Genomic DNA, 16,502 nt, shown 5'->3' with positions numbered 1-16,502 from the left:
TCTTGAAATATCCCCCATACACTAAAACCCACAATCACGAATACTACAATCATGATCATTCTCACACTCGCAAAAGCCTGGCAATAATCACACACACAGAGACCTACATAACTAAAGAAACATAACAACACCCCCAAACCTACCTATATAAGCACGGGGGCAAGCCCCCCCTCCACACTCCACTACTTAAATATTCTATCTCCGAGGTCGCACTAAACACACAAAAAATACCACCGCAGACACACTAAAATCCCTTCCCATTATCCTCAAACACACAACCCTTACCTAAAACCCCTGATAAATCCACAAACTGCACCACATGTCACCACAATAGCGGCGGATTCGACATTTGCGAATTTGACAGTGTAGTTTTGCTTAACTGCACTTTCCACTATTCGGTCTCGATGTTCTGAATTTCAACTTTTCAGTACATTGAGATTGTCTAGTGTATCTATATATAAATAAATAAATATATATAAATATATATATATATATATATATACATATATATATATATATAGTGTATCTATATATAAATAAATAAATAAATAAATATATATACATATATATATATATATATATGTGTGTATATAAAATGTGTGTGTGTGTGTGTGTATATGTATATATATATATATATATATATATATATATATATAAATATGTGCATAAATATGTGTATAAATATGTGTATATATACAGATACAAATATTGTCACCTACAATATTTCTCCTGGTAAGTATCAAATCAACTAATAATCCTAATAATCTTATGAATGCAAAAAACTGCCACTGCAATTTTATGGTGAGTTTCAGTCTTCCAAGCTTGTTTCATATATTACTGCAGTGTTTGCATCAGTTTATAGGAGTTTGAGAAATGGCTATTTGGCTGGTAGGCAGCATCTCATTGCAGTAGCATAAGTTGATTCTCCATAAAAGGGCTTTACTGTTTTTTTTTTTTTTTTTTCTCAGCACCCCGCATTGTTTAATTGTGCTTTCAGTGTTTGCAAAAGTAGTGAAACAGTAAAATCAAGACAGGTGGTATATATTTGCATTCATCTTTGTATGGCAGTAAGCTTGCTGCATTAACATAGCTCAGTGCTGTTCATCTGTAATTGATCATTTCTCTTTTGAGAGCAGAATATTTTACTATTCACTGAGTTGTGTATTTATTTATTAGTGATTATCTGAGTGAAAATGATAGGCAAACTTCTTGTTTGCTTTCTAAATACGAGAGTGAATCCTACGCCATAGACTCTTCCCTAATTAAAACTGTCCACCTGAAAACCGACCTGAAAATTCAGTAATGCTAATATATCCCTTAAAGCACTTCATACACACACGTGTTACTGATAGTCATGTTTCCACTCTACACTATCCTCCACTTCTGCTTCCCTACCCCATTTCTCCAAGAAAGGGGATAACTGAAAAAATGCCACCTTAGACCAGAGGGCATTGAGTTTACTGATCAGCTTCCGTCATAAGGAATGTTTTTTTTTTTTTTGCCTTTGGCAGCTCTAACTGCAGCATTGCAGGTTGCTTATCTATTCACACGGTGACTTACTGGTGCTGTCTGCCACGCAGCTGTTCAATATTCACAGCTGCTGTCTTCTTCATTAACAGCTGCACTTTAGCATCAGACACTGGTTGGAACTTGGCAATGGCCAGCCGGGGGTGTGGGCACCAGTAAGTGATCACCTCTTTCTTTAATAAACATCATGGAAACACATCTGTTGCAAAGCAGGAGATCCCGCATGCGTTTCAGGCCAGTTACAAGTGTCTGCAAAGGTTCATCAGCTGAAACACACGCACAAGACACACACCAAAATAAACTATACTGAAATGGCCAACGAGCAGGTAACAACAGTTAATAAGTATGCCACAGAGTTATATACAAGCTTAACTTTATTGTCATTCAACTGCTTGCACAGCTGAACGAAATTTCATTCCTCCAAGCTCAAACATTTAACCGCAAAAAAAAAAAAAAAATTTCACTTACAGTAAAAACAATAAAAAACAGCAGTATGAGCCAACTATAGGTGCCAAAAATACAACTGCTACAACTAATGTACCAACTACATCAAGTTCCAGTCCAACCGCAGACACAAAACATCAGCTGCCGCTTAATCTCATTCCGCTTAGCCCAGAAACTATTCTCCAGTCCAGCTAGGAACCACAAGGTACTCCATCTGCACATCAAAACCAACAAACCATACACAGATCCATTGATGAAACTTCCACAGCCAACCACACAGCTCCAAAAACCGACCATATCGACATCTCACCTCTGAATTTCCCTAGCAAGACATAATCCCATTTTGATTTTGAATTTCACGCCCGCAAACACCGCGTTCGCAACTGCAGCCAACGCACCAACTTGCAATGCAGGCCCAGCTTCAAGTTTCAAAGGTAAGAAAAAAACAGAAAAACTACATTGTGATGCCACAGACATCACAACGAAGCCGTTGACACCAGACACACACACAGCCAGACGAACAGCCTCACAACTTGACTACACAGATAAGTGCATGAAAAGAACCTAAGTGCACAACTGGAGAGGCCACTGCCATCTCAGTGCCACCATCCTTTCTTTTTGAATGCAACTCAGCAGCAGCAGATGAAACTTGCAGTTCAACTCACTTGCCCAGTAGATAAAATAGAGATAAAACGAGTAGGTAAACTGAAATGGTTAATACCACCGACCTATTGCAACCTACACAACAGATAAAATAGAAATAAACTGAAACGTCCGGGGCCTAAATGCACAATAATGAATGGATAAACTGAAACGGCCTGAAATTGAATGCGCAACAACAAATGGACTTAAAATAAATTAATTGCACAGTGAAAGCTTACAGGCCTGTTACATGACAGTTTTCTTACCTGGAGCCTGGGGCATGATATGGGCGCTGGGCAGACTCTGCAAAACTTGTGCAAATCTGCCTCCATTGCTGTTCAAATTCCCTATTTCCCTCCAGTCCAACAGGCAATGACTGATGTCATCATGCACACCCCTGTAGGCTGGTGATGGGTGATGATATCAGCCATAAATTTAAAGTGGTAAACTGGTAACAAAAAAAAGGGGGGAGTCAGAAATTAAGTGGGCCACTCTGCATTTCATGGCACACCAATATATTGCCCTCAAAACTGGTAAATACCGAGGAATTTGGTACGGTTGAGCGGTATGATTCAGGCATACTAGGCACTGTTGGCTATTTTCACTGATGACTGGGTTAACAACTTGTATTAAACAGTGTTGCAGTTAGCAAGTGAAAGCTGTGTGAAAACTAACAGGACTGTATACTGAATCCCTTTAACAAATCCTAGCCTTTCCCTTCTGCTCTTAAAGTTAGATAAACGGAATTGCCATGATATTTTTAGCAATGGGTGATGAAAATTGAATGTCACTAGGAGTTGTTAGTGTCTGTGTTAAACTGTGCAAATATTATTTTCTGTGTATAGCCTCTAAATTTATAGGATTGACACACCATCATTGGCTTGCATGTAATACATTTTTTATTTGTACAGAATTAACATTTCCATTGTGGTGCTGTGCTGTGTATGAATACGATTAATATTAGTGAGCACTTTGCAAAGTCTTGGCATTTACTTGAAAATGTGGCATACCAACTTTATATACACAATTTTCATTGTCTAAATTCAGTTTTATAGTATGTTCATTTCTTTCTAGCTCAACCCACTGCAGAGGAACAAAAACAAACCACAAAACGTATTACCAGTTCAAAGGCTATACCCCGGCAGAAGGTGCTTGAGGTTGCAGTTCCTGTTGTAGAGCATGAGCAAGGTACAATGCTGAAGTCTGTAACACCAGTGAAGGATAAGATGGAGTATCAAAACACTGTAGAGGGACCAGAAGAACCATGCAGTCAGAAGCAAAAAACTGAAGATAATGGACATACATTGTATGGATTTTCAGCTTCTGATTCACCTAACAGTGGTATTGACAAAGCTAATGTCAGTGAAAAAGCTGACAAAAGTCTAAAACTTGCTGAGCTTGATGAGCCCTCTTTGGTAGATAAAAGTAATAGTGCTAATCAGTGTTCAGCATCTGACCAAAGTTGTCTTGTGGCACACCTACAATCAGATGTTTTCTGCCATCCTACCAGTGAAGGACAACAAACTGCACTCAGCAGCTTTGTATCACATGATACCTTGCAGGAGGGATTACAAGAGGAGATACAACATTTGAAATTACAGCTTCAGGCTCTGGAGAGTGCTACCACTTCTCATACTGTGTTACAGGAGACATTAGCCACAGGTTTTTCTAACCTGCAACAAACTATATCCACAAGTGTAGCTTCCTTGCAACAAACTGTTTCCTCAGGCCTTGCAGATATAACTGAAGCTTTGTTCCAGAATGTAGCGACTGTGAAGGACATGACAGAAGTCTGTCTTAATTTGCGACCCAGTTCTAGGGGGATGCAAACATCTCGAAGTGGACTGGCACTTTCCAGACGCACAGGCTCAAGTTTTTCGCCAGACAAACTTCCGCGGGACCGAAACAGCAGCACAAAAACCTCTCCTGTGACAACAGAGGCTGCTGGAAAGACATCCTCCATGTCAGAGTGGATGCCCCGACTACGCCGCACTGCTGCTCGTAACGCATCTAATTCCTGTAGTGGCCAGGTAGCAGGAAGACAGCAGCAGGACATTGTTTAAAGTGAAATATGGAATGAAATGTTGAACCATTTTGTTTTCATGTTATTTAGATTTGAGTTTATTTATTTCTAGCAAAGATGCTTGAAGTTAAGGACAATTGCCGTAATGTTTTTCTGGTTATTATATGCTGATATTGTCAAGCTTTTTTGTTGGGAGTTGAAGGGTTCTCTGATTTTTGCACCAGTGTTGCATGATTGAGTGACACTTTTCCTTTAAAGTGACTGTGTTTTGATTCCTGCCCTTTGATGTGCATGGCGCCTTCATGTATACCATCATTGCTTTGGTTGTGTAAGAATCTTCAGTGATCATTTTGAGGGCGGTCTGCTTCATTACAGTGTTTATGAAGTATTCCATCAGTAGCAGGAACACAAACAAATGCAATAATCAAGCACATTTGTGCTGTTGACACCCTAGCATATCTCTCGTCTCTTGTCTGTAGCAACATTTCTTGTTCTCACTGTTGCATATAGTATGTCCTTCTGTTACAGTATTCCTGACTTAAGGGAGTTGTCTGCCATGGCAACGACTGTCAGCCAGTGTACCAAATTCTTTTACTACCTAAGGTGTCTGGTACATCTGACATTGGCTTACAGCAGACGTCGACCATAAGAGACGTACATATGCAGCACCCTCAGAACTTCTTTGCCACCAGTCGGATCACCAGTCCCTGATGTCGTTCTGCTGTCGGAATCACTATTCTTGAGATCAAGTGCCCTGTTGGGGAAACCTTTGTTTTTTGCTACCTTTTTTTTATCTTTGAGGTTCATGTCAGTCAAAAAGGGGAAGTGTGACTTTGGATGACAAGATTCCTCATAAAGACAGTCATACTCTGTGCCTTTTTTGCCTCTGTCCTCAGAACGATCACAAATCCTGTGCTATTTGCCAGTCCTTTGTCCCAAAATCTCTCAAGACTGTTATCCTCCCTTGCGATATACCTTGAAAATCAACGTCTCAGTCTTCTTGCAAAAAGCGCGATGGGCACTCCTCTGGATCCGACTACCGAGCCTATAAAATGGAAAGCCAAAAACCATAAGCCCGAATCCAAACCTGCGCCTCCCGAATCAGATGCATCTCCCAAAGCACATGAGAGCTTGGAGACGCTTACCAAGCGATATCTGAATACACAGATTGAGCTCGCTTCACAGGCGGTCTTGGCCCCAGATGTTTGCATGTCACGAGAGGCTTCTCAAACATCAGTCTCCGTCCAGGGGGAACCGAGGCTTATAGTGTTGGAGGGCCATTGGGTGATTACCCAGATTGTCATTAGAGAGGATGTCTAATCGAATATTGTAGAGTGCAGGCCTACGTCTGGCCCCCCATTCTTTGCACTGCATAAATACGTCTGCAAAGAAGAAACAAAAAAAAAAAAAAAACAAACATGTTTCTCCTTCTCCTGATCCACTGAAGGAGTGGTTGAACTTTTCTCAAGGCTTTTTCAAGTCCTTTATGGCCATTAGGCCTCCATCAGGTCATGCTGCTTCCCCTATGCCCACGCCTTCTTATCCCTAGGAAGAGACCTAAGGCCCCATCTTATCTGTGATGAAGACTCCTCTTCTGAGTAGGATGAGGAATTGGACTATTCCTCCCAAATTCCTTCCCCTTTAAATTATGCTTCCCCCAAAGAACTCCAATGGGACAGAGTCCCCCATCGAGCAGATTTCTTTCTGGGAGACTATCTCCAAAGGGCAGGACACTTCAAGTGGGACTCCACAGAGTTGTCAGAGGTCCAGAAGTGCTATTATGACCTCCTCCAAGTTCAGACCCCCAGTCCTTCAGTCATCCCTCCTGTAATCCCTGCATTTCTGGATGTGTCCACCCACCCAGGCTCACAGCTCCCTGCTCCTAAAAAACTGATGGGTACTACAGAGTACCCAAGCACTGCCAGTTCCTTTTTAAGGCACATGCTGCAGATCCTACAGTTATCTCTGTTGCCTCTGATAAGGCATCCAAGTCCGTTCCTTCCTCTTCTTTGCTGCCCTCAGACAGTTGGAAAGGTTGGGAAAGAAAATCTATATTTCTGCCACCCTGGTCTTCAGAGCTTTAAATTATCACACATACATGACCAGGTACAACTTGGAACTCCTTTCCCAGGTCTCTAAATTGGTATCAGATATGCCAGGCTCTGCATATAAGGCCCTGGCATCCTCTGTCCTTGCCACCTCATCTCAAGTAGCCAGACATTCTATCAAGTGCACCTATGATGCAGTAGAAGCCTCCTCCTAGGAATGCCACTTCCTCTTCTGTCCTTTGAAGATTTGCCTGGCTAAGGCTTCAACCTCTACATAAAGATATCAAGGCAAAACAGACGTATGCTCCCCTGGATTATAATGCCCTGTTTGGGAAACCTTCTGCAGAGCTCTTCAAATCTCTGCAGGAAAAAAAATCAAATATCTTAAGGATCTAAAACACATTTTGGTATCCCCTGTGCCTAAATTTCACACGAATTATCCTGCAAAACAAACTTTGGTATGCAGGCAATCCAGAGCACCTCAATCTAGACCCCCAAAAGATGGCTAAGAAGACCCACCAATTCCAATGCTTCTACCCATCATATAACCAAACGGCCCTTTCTTGATCAAACTGGCTCATCTTCGTGACTCTGGCAACAACTTAATTCCCCTGTCCCAGCCTTCCTGGGAACTCATTATTCAGGACTCTTGGGTGTTAAGTATCATAAAAATGGTTTGGCACAAATTGCCTGCCATCAGGGGAATTTCCCTACCACCAAAGGATCGGCTCCCCCTTTTCCTGCCAGGTCATCTAGAACTCCTACAGCAAGGCACCATAGAACCTGTTCCCCTTGGGGAAGAGGGTAGGGACTTTTACTCTCATCTTTTCCTAGTTCCCAGGAAGGAAGGACGCTTGAGACCAATCCTAGATCTCTCCTACCACTACAGTTTCCTCATAATCTCCTCTTTCAAAATGTTAACTCTACAATCACTGTTTTCTCTTGTCCTTCCTCAGGCATTTCCTGCTTCAATAGATATGAAGGATGCTTACCTCCATATCCCAGTTCACCACAGATCCTGGAGATTCCTATGATTTTCTGTGGGATCCTCACACTGTCATTTCTCAGCTTTGCCTTTTGGACTCTCTACAGCTCCAATAGTCTTCACATAAAATGTCTAGTTCAGGTAGTAGCCTTTTGCATACCTGGATGACCTCTTAATCCAAGCCACTTCTCAAACAGAATTGAATAAATCCTTCCAAATGGCAACTGCCATTCTTCAAAACCTGGGATTTGCCATCATCTTCCAAGAAATCATCACTGGACCCAGCCCAAGATCTCATATTTCTGGGCTGCAGATTACAAACCCTGAGCATAATAGTCTCTCTTCACCTTCCAAAGCTCAGGAGATCTCACTAATCTTTGCAGAGACACTCCAACTAAATCAGATTTCTGCCAGACATTTCCTCAGGATCTTGGGCCTAATGGCTTCCACCATCCCAATGCTTCCTCTGGCAAGGCTTCACATGAGGAAACTTCAGTGATTCCTCAAATCAGTGTGGTCTCAGCATGCTCATCATCTAGAACATCTGGTTCCGCTCCTCCCATGTCTAAAGCAGGAGCTCCAGTGGTGGATCTCAGAACTATCTGTAAACCCAGGTCTTTCTCTCTTCACCCATGCCACCTACTCAGACCTTATTTACAGATGCTTAGGACATGGGCTGGGGGGTGGCATTAGACCTCCACACAGCTCAAGAGCAGTGGTCTTCCTCCCAAATGAACAAACACATAAATGTGAAAGAAATTATGGCACTGATTTTAGCCCTCCAAACCTTCAAGTCACTGATCAGACCAGGGAGATTGTGTGTACACATAGGTAACTTGACAGTCTTGTGGTACATAAACAAGCAGAGAGGTGCAGGGAGGTACAAGATCCTATCTCCTGTGCAGATCTAGCTTGTTATCTAGCTGTATTTCTCCAAGCGGTGTACATCCTTTCCAGCCAGAATACAGTGGCAGACACCCTAAGCAGATCCAGGACATAAGCCCACGAATGGATGTTTCACAGGGATGTGTTCTTAAACATTGTCCACCAGTGGGGTATTCCAGAGATAGTTTGTCTCCCCCATGAACAAACAGCTTCCTCTGTTTTGTGCTAGAAAATGCCATCCTCAGGCATGGAGAGTGAATGCCCTTTAAGTATCATGGAAGGGGAAATTCCCACATGCATTCCCTCCCCTTCCACTCATCCCCAAAGTCCTGTTGAAAGAAATCTTGCTGGTGGCTCCCTATTGGCCAAGACAGCATTGGTTCCCCCTTCTGTTTCACCTAGCCAAGGGCAGTCACCACATGTTAACACGGAACAAGAGCTCTCTCCTACACCCACATCTGGAAGTTCTCCAATTAACTCTGTGGGTGATAGAACCTTAATACCATTCAGACACCTTTACTCTGAGGATTTGCTTCAATTATTGCAGGAGGCCAGGAATCCTACTAGAAAATCTTGCCTCTCCCAATGGAAGATGTTCTCTGTTTGGTGTCAAGCTAGGAATCAAGACCCATTGAAAGCACTCCTGCCTATGGTTCTGTCCTATCTGTGTGAATTGCTTAATCCAGGATTAACATACTCTTCAATCAAGGCTCATTTGACATCCATTTCTGCTTTTTTACCACTAAGTGATCCCTTAGCTTCCAGATTCGAAGCTAAACAATTTCTCAAAAATGTCCTTCATATCAGACCCCCCCAGGAGACTGGTGGCTCTACCTTGGGACCTCAGCTTTGTATTAAAGAAGTAAACTCAAGCACCGTTTGAACCTGCTTCCTCTAGCTCACTCACACACTGCACATGGAAGACCATCCTCGTAGTGCCCATTACCTCTTCAGGCGGGTCTCAGAGTTAACAGGCCCTTATGGCTTCTCCCCCTTCTTGTCTTTCCATAAAGACAGTGTGTCCTTGCGGACCAATTCCTCATTCATGCCTAAGGTTGTCAATGAAATTGTCCCTAAACCGGGCAATTCACTTGCCAACTTTCTTTCCCTCTCCCCAGAACAATAGTGAGAGGATCCTGCACACTCTGGATGTGCACAGACAGCTCAGGTTTTACTTACATAAGACTAAACCCTTCAGGAAAGCAGACCAATTATTTCTGTCTTTCTGTCACCGGGCTGTGGGAGTGTCTGTGTCTAAACAGACCATCTCTACTTGGATATCCACATCTATTGCCTTTTGCTACACCCGCCACGGTAAGGTTCTCCCTGGCTCAGTCAAAGCTCACTCTACCAGAGCAGTATCTTCTTCAGGGGCCTTCCTTAGGGGTTTGGATACCAACTTTATCCTAGAAACCGCTACTTGGGCTTCTGTCCACACCTTCACCAAACACTATAAGCTGGACTCCATCTGTAGGTCCAGGGCAGGGTTTGCCAGGGTCATTCTCCATAGGTTCCTTGAAAGTTCCTCTGCCACTTCCTCCACCCTTTCCTCATGAGCTTTTGTAATTTCCCTTAAGTCAGGAATACTGCAACAGAAGAATAGGAGGACATAGATTAGTTGTGTAAGAACTTACCGTAGTGATAGATGTCCTTCTTTTTTCTGTTGCAGTATTCCAACAGTCTGTCCTTTCCCCCACTTTTGACCTTTCTTGGATGCACAGATCTTCATTCCTTTAGACTGTCTCTCTGCCTGGGGCTTCAGTTCTATGGGTGGTGCGTGCATACGTCTCCCTTATGGACGACTGTCAGCCAATGTCAGATGTACCACGCACCTTTGGTATTAACAGACTTTTGTATACTGGCCAAAGTTGGGTTGTTGCCTTGGCAGGCAAGTCCCTTAAGTCAGGAATACAGCAACAGAGAAGAGAAGGACATCTATTATTATGGTAAGTTCTTACACAACCAGTCTTACTTGAATATTTGGGATAGCAGTTTGGTGCTTGTTCTTCCCCTCTCTGCCTTGTTTAAACACTGAATGATGGAATAAACATTTTCTCTTGATTTACTGCACAAATATTGCAGTTTTTGCTTAATTCCATTACACACAAATGTGCAGCTTGCTGTGCCTTTTGTCATGTAGTGTTGGATAAGTTTTTGAAAGTAATACTGAAAGGAATGAAAAAAGGGCTGCAGTCAGCCTGCACTGATTGCTGTTGATATGTTTTTTGGTCTTCACTCCCTTCTTGATCTGACAAATGTTGCACAACAAGCAGTAATGTTTTAATACACAGTGGCTGCTGATTGTGTAATATAGCAACATATTGTCCAACTTCATCTATAATGTCCATTTATCTTTTGAGTGACCATGTTTTTATTATCCTGGTAAACCCTGTTAAATGGTCTTTCATTTCTCCATCCCTTTTTTTAACTCTTGGAAAGAGCGTATTTTAAAGGAAATACTTTGCATGTTGTGGTTTACAGAATGTGTGCATCAATTTCAGTTGCATCAGTAGTAACAATTCTGTGCTGTATGAAATCCATTATTTCTGTGTTCAACCATGTAGCAGTGCAAGACCATAAGGTAGAAAAATGGGTACATGTTAAGTTGTCTATCTCGCCTTCATTCTTGCTGGATGGGTTCGGAGACAATCCTTGGCTCCGACTCGGCCACTCTAAAAGCTCGAGAGCTAGTTCCACCGGCTCGAGGCTCCCCTATATCCCACAATGCTAGGCGGTAACTCCTCAGATCTCGTTTGCCGCTACAGCGATCGAGGTGCGTTCCTACCGGCTCAGGTTAGTTTTTGAAAAGAAACTAGTTTTTTCTTAGCTTTTTTCCCCTTTTTAAGTTAGTTTTTCTAAATAGTTTTATACTGTGAGTAGTCCCATCCCATTCCCAGTAAATTTTTTCCCTTTTCCTAAAACTCACTAAAAATTTTTCCCTTGGGCCTTAGGCCCAGTCCCTACCATCCTAGTAGTGAGTGACTGTGTTTATAGGGATTTATTTGTCTAACTTAATTTAATTTAGTTTAAATTAATTTCTAAGTGTAATCGGTGTGTGTGTGTATGTGTTTGTCTGGTTACGCTTCTTCTATTAGACATGTCTAAGGACTCAAAGGTCTCAGGCTTTAAGAAGTGTGACTCGTGCTGTCAGAAGATGTCTCTGACAGACGGTCACACTTCTTGTGTGTACTGCCTGGGACCTTTGCACCTGCAGGACTCATGTGCTGTTTGCCATGGCTTCAGCCCTAGAGTCCTGCAGGAGCGCAAAAATAAGCTAATTCTGAGGGGCTTATTGAAGCCTGAGGGTCCCCCGACTCAGTCTTCGGGGAAACCCTCGAAGCCTACCAGACTGTCGGCTCTGGTCTCTGAGTCGTCTTCTGGGGTTTCAAAGGCTGTTCGAACATCGGCTCCGGCCGGAGCCGATGACTCTCGAACTCTTGTACCTGCTATTTCCTCGGCTCCGACCGGAGCCGAGGCAGACATTGGTGAGTCGGCTCCGATCAGGTTGTCGGAACCGACCTCCAGAAAAAGGTCCTGGTCACCATCTATCGGCTCCGTTCATTCGGCTCCAGCATCTCCATTGCTGTCTGAACGGAGCCATAGATCTCACTCTTCTAGGTCATCGAGACTTTCTGATCATGACCTTCAGAGAGTAGTGAGTCGACTTCTTAAGTCCGAGGCACTGGCCCAGATGCTTCAAAGCCCGACTCAACAGTCGATGGCTAATCCCATCATTCAGAATATTCCTCCTCTGACTCCTATGAGTTCGGAGCCGGGGCGGCTCGGACCCGAGACTGTGGCTGCGTCAGAACCGATACCTTTGTCTTCGGTACCGTCGTCTGCTCCGATTTCTTCCTTGGAGGAATCTCGGCGCCAGATTTCCCTCGTCGGCTCCGAGGGGGCGAGTGGCATCGGACCCTTGTCCGACCCCTCTCTCCCTCTCGGTGCTTCGGTGCTGGTGAGTTCAGCTCCGACATCGGCCTCAGAGCCATCACTGTCGGTGCCGGGAAAGGTTTTCAGCTTTTCGGAGCGGAGACCTCCGGCCCTGCCTGACAGGGGTGCCTTCGAGGTCATGAGGAGCGTGTTAGAACCTGGTTCAACCCCACAGTCTGCTCCATCTGCCCCCCCCCTCCACGGTGCCTCCGGTGATTTCTGCTCACTCTCTCATCCCGGATCGCAGAGAGCCAGCTCCTCAAGTATCCCCAGTGGGGATCTCCTCCTCTTCTGAGGCCTCTCCTGACCCGGTAGGAGAGCCTCCTAGGAAGAGGCAGTGCAAGAGGAAGCACATCGACTCCCCTGAGTCTGTCACCTCTGACACAGATTTAGAGGATTCTGAAGGTTCCCCTCATTCCCCCTCTGAAGATGTCTCTTTTGCAGACATCCTCGAGATCTTAAAACAGAGGGGGAATTGGCCAGCCCTCAACCTTTCAGAGGATGAATCTGTGTATCTTGAGGCGTTTGGCTCTCGCCCTTCCACCTCCTGGGTGTCTCCTCCTTTTGACCCCCTTATGCAGGTGGTGGCAAAGAAGGCCTGGACAGCTCCTGACTCTGTGGATCCCACCCCCAGGAGACCTTCAAAGTTTATCACCGCCCCCAAGGACAAGGAGTTTTTGACCAAAGGCGTCTCTGTGGATGCTATGGTGGTGGCTGCAGCCACCAAGAAGGAGCTAGCAGATCCTTCAGTGCCTGTCCATCCTCCTAACAAGGAGTCTAGGACTATGGACAGGTACGGGAAGCGGATGTTCTCGTCAGTGACCTTTTCTATGCGCTCGCTGAACTACCTGTGTCATTTCACTCGTCTCCAGAGAGATTTGATCAAGGAAGCGAGTGAAATGTTAAAGGACCCAACAGCTGCGGGTTTTCAGGACAGGATGAACTCTCAGCTGGCTACCCTCAATTCAATAGTTAACTCCTCCATGCGCCTCTTTTCGTACGCGGCTGATGGAGCGAGTAGAGCGGCAGGTACAGGTGTGGCCTTGCGTCGGCACGCCTGGATGTGGCTATGTAATTTTGCGGACCCTTTCAAGGCATCCTTCACTAACTCCCCGTTTGATGGATCATCCCTCTTTGGTCCTCAAGTGAAGGAAACCCTGACTAGGTGCGAGACGGAAGGCAAGACTCTTTCTGCCGTTGGAGTCCGTTTTTCTACCCCTTCTAGGCCTTACCCCAAAGGCCAGAAGGGGGGAAAGATGTGGTTCCGCAAACAATCTCAAGGAGCATTGCCTGACGCACAGAGTCGGTTCCCCTCTAGAGGCAGAGGGGGGAACAATAATGGTAGACGCCGCCCTAGAGGCAAAGGGGGCCCGCAGAATCAGGGCAGTCGAGAAACCTTTTCCGACGAGCCCTTTCAGCATCCCTGAGGTGTTGCCCGACTGTCCACCTTCGGAGGCAGCCGGGGGATGATTATCTCTGTACCCAGAAGCCTGGCAATCCCTAACTCAAGACAAGTGGGTACAGACTATCATTTCCGAAGGCTATACAATCCCGTTCTTTCGCTTTCCAAACCAAGCAAAAAAATCCCTTCCCAGACGTTCCACCCAGTCATTTTCAATTCAGGGCCCTGCCCTTTGGTCTCACTACAGCCCCCCGAGTGTTTACCAAATGTATGGCAGTGGTCGCCTCTCATCTGAGACATCAAGGATTCCAGGTGTTTCCATATCTAGACGACTGGCTCCTTACAGCCCCCACCAAGCATCTTCTGCTTCTCGCCAGAGACTATACCCTTCACACATGTCAGACATTAGGCATTTCAATAAATTACGAAAAGTCTGTTTTGTCGCCTTGTCTTGTTATTACCTTCATAGGCGCAAATCTAGACACAGTCAGCATGTCAGCCAGACTCACAGAGCAGAGAATAGCGGACATACACAGACAAGTCTCTCTTGTCTTGCAAAGCAGCAAAATCAGAGTCAGACTAGTCCTGAAGGTCTTAGGGTTAATGGCGGCTGCTATCCCTCTTCTTCCTTTAGCCAGGTTCCATATGAGAATTTTACAATGGATGCTCTTCACTCAGTGGTCGTACCAACAACTTCCAATGTCCCATGCCATTGCGATAACACAATCGTGCAGGAATCATCTTTCTTGGTGGATCACATCCCCCCAGCTCTTCCTAGGAAGACCTTTTGTTCCTCCCCCTCCGGTTGCTACACTGACAACGGACGCCTCCCTGATCAGGTGGGGGGGGGGGCATTACCAGGGCAGGACGGTCCAGGGCATATGGCAACCTTTCGAACGCCACTTGCACATAAATGTCCTAGAGATGAGAGCAGTGCTTCTAGCGTTGCAAGCCCTACAAGACTCTCTTCCCAAAGGGACAATAGCAATTCAGACGGACAATATGTCTGTAGTGTGGTACATCAACAAACAGGGCGGAACCAGATCCTACCCCCTATGTCGAGAAGCACTCAGACTATGGCAATGGGCGATTTCTTCTCAGCGGTTTCTGTGAGCAACGCACATTCCCGGGAAGTCCAGTGTAATTGCGGACAAATTGAGCAGAGCTATTCTCATGCCTCACGAGTGGTCTCTGAAAAATTCAGTGTTGGACAAAATCTTTTGAAAGTGGGGCCGGCCTTGCTGCGACCTTTTCGCTACTCCACAAAACAGCAAGTGCGACTATTATTTCACCCTCTTTCCCCAACCAGGCCATCCCAGCAGAGGCGCTCTAGTCCACGTTTGGCCCCGGGGACTTTTGTATGCCTTTCCTCCCTTTCTGCTGATATCTCAACTAATACAGAAAGCCATCACTCAGAAAGCTTCCATGATCCTCATTGCCCCTTACTGGCCTCGACAGATTTGGTTCCCATTTCTTCACCGTTATCTGCTGGAGCAACCCTGGCATCTGGACCCAGTTCCAGACCTCTTGACCCACCAGTCGGGTCAGTTGCACCGCTCCCTCCCTTCTCTGAACCTCACGGCATGGTTTCTCCAATTCCAACTCTAGCCAGGCTTCCCCTAATATCTCATTCAGTCCGAGATATTTTAATAGCCTCTCATAAATCTTCCACTAGGAAGATTTATCATAGTAAATGGAAACGTTTTTCCTATTGGGCGCATTCAAAGGATATAGATCCTTTCACTGCTTCCATTCATTCAGTTCTAGATTTTCTAGCTGAACTTTTCCACTCAGGTTCGTCTCCTTCTACCATCAAGGTTCGATTGGCAGCTATATCCAACTTTTATGTTGGAATCTCAGAGTCCTCCATTACGTCTCACAAACTCTGCAAGGCCTTTTTAAAGGGAGTTTTTCTCCTCAAACCTCCTATCAGGGATCCTCCTCCTCTATGGGATCTCAACTTAGTTCTGACATCCTTGATTCTTCCCCCCTTTGAACCTGCGGCTTCATGCTCAATGAAATTGCTATCTTGGAAGACTCTCTTTTTGGTAGCTATTACTTCAGCCAGAAGAGTCTCTGAAATTCATGCTCTGTGTAGTCGATCCCCTTATCTTTTGTTTCATAAGGATAGGGTGTCCTTACGTACCAACCTATCCTTTTTGCCTAAGGTAGTTTCTCCAGCAAATTTGAATCAAGCCATTGATCTTCCTGTGTTTTTTCCTAACTATTCCAACAGATCAGAACAAAAATTGCATTGGTTAGACGTTCATCGCCAACTTAGGTACTATTTGGACAGGACCAAACAATGTAGGAAGTCTGATCAACTGTTTGTTTCCTATGCAGAAGGCAGAATGGGCCTTCCAGTTTCTAAAGTATCTCTTTCTAGATGGCTTACTTCATTGATTACATTTGTGCATGAGATCAGACATCAACAATTGCCAACCAAACCCAGGGCTCATTCAACTAGAGCTTTAGCTACATCTATAGCTTTCCAAGACAGACTGCCTATTGATTCCATTTGTGCAGCAGCTACTTGGGCTTCTCCCCATACCTTCATTTCTCATTATAAGTTGGACTTAGCCTCTAGAAGCCGAGCCAACTTTGGTTCCACTG

The 16,502-nt window shown here is 44.7% G+C and overlaps 1 protein-coding gene across 1 annotated transcript in view; it reads left to right on the top strand.

The window, feature by feature from the left end:
* The window catches only part of RPP21 (ribonuclease P/MRP subunit p21), a 314,500-nt gene extending 303,872 nt beyond the window's left edge, over positions 1-10,628 (top strand). Inside the window, exon 6 of the mRNA XM_044062370.1 lies at positions 3,688-10,628. Coding sequence (XP_043918305.1) covers positions 3,688-4,676 — 989 coding nt within the window. The 3' untranslated portion in view covers positions 4,677-10,628. The remainder of the gene's footprint in view (positions 1-3,687) is intronic.
* The last annotated feature ends 5,874 nt before the right edge of the window (positions 10,629-16,502 follow it).

The sequence above is a fragment of the Protopterus annectens genome, chromosome 2.part1, assembly GCF_019279795.1.
Source record: "Protopterus annectens isolate FY-2018-M chromosome 2.part1, PAN1.0, whole genome shotgun sequence".
In the NCBI taxonomy this organism is placed as follows: Eukaryota; Metazoa; Chordata; order Ceratodontiformes; family Protopteridae; genus Protopterus; species Protopterus annectens.
The sequence above is the reverse complement of the archived record's forward strand: the minus strand, read 5'-3'. Positions and strand labels throughout refer to the sequence as shown.